General features: G+C 40.0%; 2 gene segments (V, D, J or C); one reads left to right on the top strand and one right to left on the bottom strand.

Moving 5' to 3' along the window:
• Positions 1-2,049: 2,049 nt before the first annotated feature.
• On the bottom strand, positions 2,050-2,555 carry LOC121908857. The segment is given in 2 exon segments: positions 2,050-2,387; positions 2,504-2,555. Coding segments are annotated over 2 exon segments (390 nt in total).
• A 197-nt stretch (positions 2,556-2,752) lies between these two features.
• LOC121908856 lies at positions 2,753-4,491 on the top strand. The segment is given in 3 exon segments: positions 2,753-2,774; positions 3,059-3,136; positions 3,988-4,491. Coding segments are annotated over 3 exon segments (435 nt in total).
• Positions 4,492-4,854: the final 363 nt, after the last annotated feature.

The following is a 4,854-nucleotide window of genomic DNA, read 5'->3' as shown; positions in this document are numbered from 1 at the left end:
CTGGCTCTATCTGACCAGTCAGCTGTCACTCCGATCGGTAATAAGTGTGTTTTACAGTTATTCCATGTTCTTCTGTATATATTTTTCTTCATTTTTATTATCCTGCTTTAAAATACCACAGATACATTGCCATTCAGTGAAGTAGATGTGAGCAGGCACGTTCTAAGTAATTTATACACCTCATTTGCGCATTATCATCAGCAATCAAGGCACTAACCAGCCTGCAAAATGTTCTTATATTTAAGTTTTACTTGTTGCCAAATCCTCTTCTGTCCAGTCATGTTTGTTCTGTATGAACATTGATAGAGAGATATAGAGATATAGAGACAGAGATTTGCACATATGGTTGTAGTACATATTCTTGCATTGTGGTTTGTAATTAGTCTTCATGGTACATTTCCTGAGTAACATTAACTTCCACTGATCACTTTTAAGGCAAAGTGTACAACTGTTAATTTGTGAAAATGACAACTCGTTGAATTGTATTTATGACGGTTTCAGTGGAGTAGTGGTTAATAAGTGTATATTATTGGACTACTTACGCATTCAGTCGGTCTGCTATTGTCTACCAGGCTTTTTCTCTCTGTTTAATTACAGCGGCCATATTGCCTTTTTACTTATAATATGTTTCACCTCCTCATAAGTTTCCATTATAAGCTGTTGCTCATTTGGGGAGAAGTATGAGTCACACGTCTTCTCCATTTCTGCATCAGTAAATCTGTGATCGACCTTGTGGTCTGTTCAAGAAAGCCGTGAACGCGCACTTATCGGAATTACTTACACCTGGCTTGACAAAGTCGCACCTCGTCATCCTGGCTTGGCAAATGTGCAACGGATTAAGCCTGGATGCACTGATTAGACCAGGTCAAGCCTCACTTTTTCAGTTATCCTGGATTTCTGAATTCTGCTTTTGTGCAATAGCTCTCTGGTTCACACAACCTGAAGGTTTGGTCCAGAAATTTTTAATTTTAATATAGTGAAACTAAAGTTTTACACTCTTGCTAACGGGTGATTTTTGAAATGATGAAGATGTAAACTATTAGTTTGGTTTTTATCTTTAGTTCTGAAACCTGTCTGTTGTCATGGTTCAGCAGTGATGCCTCTCTGTTGCCATGGTTACTGAGCTCAAAGAGGGAAGTGAAACACTGAAGAGCAGAAATGTGATCAGTCTCTCTCCCTGCAGTGGGTGGAGTCGCCCCCACCCTGACTTGTTGCCTAAACCCAACTACACACGGGACTCAGGATGCAAACCCGGGTCTCTGCTGCCAGAGTCCTGCATGTTGTACGCCTGCCATCCACTCCATCCTCCTCCTTCTGACTTCACAGCCATATATACCATACCATCATAAGGATGATACAGTTTAATACTAATGTATGTCAATGTTTAGTTGAGTTTTTTTGCTTCTCAAACACACTGCTGGTCGGCTCTTTCATGTGATATCTTTCCATGCAGATAGGTCTGTGAAAATGACTCCCGCTTCCTTTGTTGGGCTGACAAATCTCAGAGCTGTGTGTCTCAAAACCTGCACAAATAAAATATTTGATATTAAGGAAACAGCTTAACCACCTTGATTTTTTTCCCACCCAAATACCTGACATGTTTCTGTTCCTTAAAGATCTTGTTACAACATGTGAGCTGTTGTTACATATGTAATAACCACAGTATATCACCTGTTTTGATGGTTTTGGTTAAAGGTCATCAGCCATACTGAGCCATGGCTCACCAACAGTAGCAGACTGGTATATTCTCTCTTTTCAAAGAGGAAACACTGAGCTCATAATTAATGACAAACATGGGATCATTGTTGAGTTGATGCTAAGAAGCTGTGATGGTAAACTTCACTGATTTCAGAGGAATCTCCTTATAAATAAAACTGTTTGTGTGAGTCCTTTATTTCATTGTTTGAATATAGTTTTAGTTTTGACACACTTAATAAAGTGTGTGTGTGTGTGTGTGTGTGTGTGTGTGTGTGTGTGTGTGTGTTCAGTGAACTGTATCAGTCAGTTTCTGTTCAGTCTGACTGAGGGAGGTTTTTGTACGACGGTTTTTCACTGTGTGAGCACATACTGACTGTTGATAGAGTGGAGACTCTGACAGTAATAAACTGCTGCATCTTCAGCCTGAACTCCACTGATGGTCAGAGTGAAGTCAGAGTTTGATCCACTGCCTGTAAAACGACGTGGAATCCCTGATACTCGATTATTAGCATCATAAATGAGCAGTTTAGGAGTTTCTCCATCTCTCTGTTGGTACCAGGCTAAAGCGTGGTAGCGAGCCCTGCCCCAACTATAAACATCCTGACTGGTCCTACAGCTGATGGTTGCGGAGCCTCCCAGAGCAGATGTCGCTGCTGCAGGCTGAGTCACTGTGATCTGGCCTCTGGACTCTGAGGATACAGAGACAAAAACATAAAGCAGCGTCATGGTTTTGATGGTTTTGTGGGCTTCATTTCAGAGGGACGGATGTTCATAGAGGAGAGGAGTTTGATTCTCTGGACTTTACCTGTGAAGCAGCAGCAGAGGAGAGTCCAGATGAGGACGGAGATCAAAGTCATGTTGTTGATGAGGAGGATTTCTGTGGCTTCTGTTGTGATGAAGGACAGCTGTCAGTCATCCAGTGTTCAACTCTCAGGACTATAAACTCTCCCAGAGCACTGGAGCATGGTGCCGCTGATGCAAAGTGGCTCTCTATGGAAATGCTCTGACTGACTCCAACAGGGACTTGGATTACTCTGATGATGCTGTTTCATCAATGGATCAATCAACTTATCACAGTATTGATTAGGATGTGTCAGTGTTTATTTTTATGTGGTTTGGACTTCATGTGTATTGACGACTGTTTTTTTTTTTTAGAATGTATTTTGTTATATTCAAATGTATTACCACAAAAAGATAATATAACTTGAGTTTTAAAATCATTATATACGAAATAAAATCACATATTCATAAATTGGCGGCTCTGTGTTGTTGTAAGTTTTCGAGTTATTTCAGTAATTTTACTTCATTTTGGTGAGTTTGTTTGTGTCAAAGTCAGAGAGCCGTGTCTCTCTACACTGAGAGGTTTTTGTACGGCGGCTCAATGAGTTTGTATCACTGTGGTTCACATTCGGTGGAGGAACCAGACTGGATGTTGGAAGTAAGTTTCTGCTAAAATATTAAATACTGTATCATCAGTTAAGTTTATAATTTCTACGTCTGAACATTTGTAGTAGATATAAGTTTCCACTGTGCTGATCTAAAACACTTTAAAGTCTCAGTTTTATTGTTTGTTCCTCTTGTGTTTCCTTAAAGTTGAACTCAAAGCAGCTTTACTGAACTTTTTTTGAAATGTTCAAGTTAATTTGTTAAATGTGAACAGCTTGAACTGCAGGACAGAGTAAAAAACAACAATCCTACTTTAAAAATGATTTTAATTTCAGCCTTTAATTCTCTGTTTTAATATAATAATTTAAATTCAAAGAAGATAAACAATGTGAAATGCTGTGAATCTCTGATCATTTAAAATGTCTCCAGTTGTCTTTTAACCTCAGTCTGAAATCATTTTGACAAATTTTTGAGGGTTTTTCATTTTTTGAATGTCTCAACATTTTCCGTATATTACGGTGGTCTGTTAGTTTTGACTGATGAATCTGATTAACTGTTGATCTTTTGATAGTTATGAAAGTAAATATGTTGTTATTAATTCAAACTAAATCATAGATGTCTGAATTATATATTCAAACTTTATGTCCTTATTTATATATAGTGTATAGTGTAAAATAAAATACATTAAACAGTCATATAAACGACTTAAGGGAGTTTCTGTCAGATGTTTTTTCTGCTCCACCAGTCACTCACTGACACACTGTTTCACTTCCCTCTGAGAAACCTCTCATGCATATCAGCACAGAAAGAGTCCTCATATGGCTCCACCCTCTCACAGTAAAGGTGTCCAAGTGTCTGGTGTTGGATTGACAGCTGTCCTCTAATCTGATTGGTGTCTCCTAGGTGATGTCCGTCCCACCCTGACGGTGCTGCCCCCCTCCAGCGAGGAGCTGCAGCAGGGGAAGGCCACGCTCATATGTCTGGCCAACAAGGGCTTCCCCTCAGACTGGAGTCTGGCCTGGAAGGTGGACGGCAGCAGCAGCAGCAGCAGCAGCAGCGGGGAGGAGAGCAGGAGCCCCGGGGTGCTGCAGAAGGACGGCCGCTACAGCTGGAGCAGCACCCTGAGGCTCCCTGCAGACCAGTGGAGGAAGGTGGGCTCTGTGACCTGTGAGGCCACCCAGGGCTCCCAGACTCCAGTCTCAGAGACACTGAGGAGAGACCAGTGCTCCCAGTCCTGACCTGACTCACTGGGACTCTGCTACTGGTTTTACTCTGCTACTGCTCTCACTCTGATCTCTAATCAGAACAGTTTAACATTGTGTAACTTCAAACTGTAACAACTGCATTATTGTAGTACTGATGACTTAGATGCTTGAAACAATAAACATTTTCTCTCTTGAAATCAAATATTTTTCTGTGGATGTTTGACACCAACAATACATGCAGGATTATAACTCTTTCTTGATCTTAATCTTGGGATTATATAAAGTATTGTTACATATCTATGAAGTCTTTGAGTCTCAACTGACAGTGTGTCTGTTTAGCAGTGGTATCATAAATCATTATGTAAAACATGGTGTTAATGGAAGGATGAAAGGATCCCATAATTTTAAGATCCTTTCAAAATGTAGTTTACATTAATAGAGTTTTGAGGATTAGAAACAAAGTGCAGAGTATTGTCAGCAGAAGATGATATCACCTGGTTCTTCTTTTACACCAAAGGTTTCCATGTCAGTATGTTTGTTGCATGTTTCTTTAAGAATACCAAAA

This window comes from Thunnus maccoyii, chromosome 12 (assembly GCF_910596095.1).
Source record: "Thunnus maccoyii chromosome 12, fThuMac1.1, whole genome shotgun sequence".
In the NCBI taxonomy this organism is placed as follows: Eukaryota; Metazoa; Chordata; class Actinopteri; order Scombriformes; family Scombridae; genus Thunnus; species Thunnus maccoyii.
Note: the sequence above shows the minus strand (reverse complement) of the source record. Positions and strands in the feature narration are given on the sequence as shown.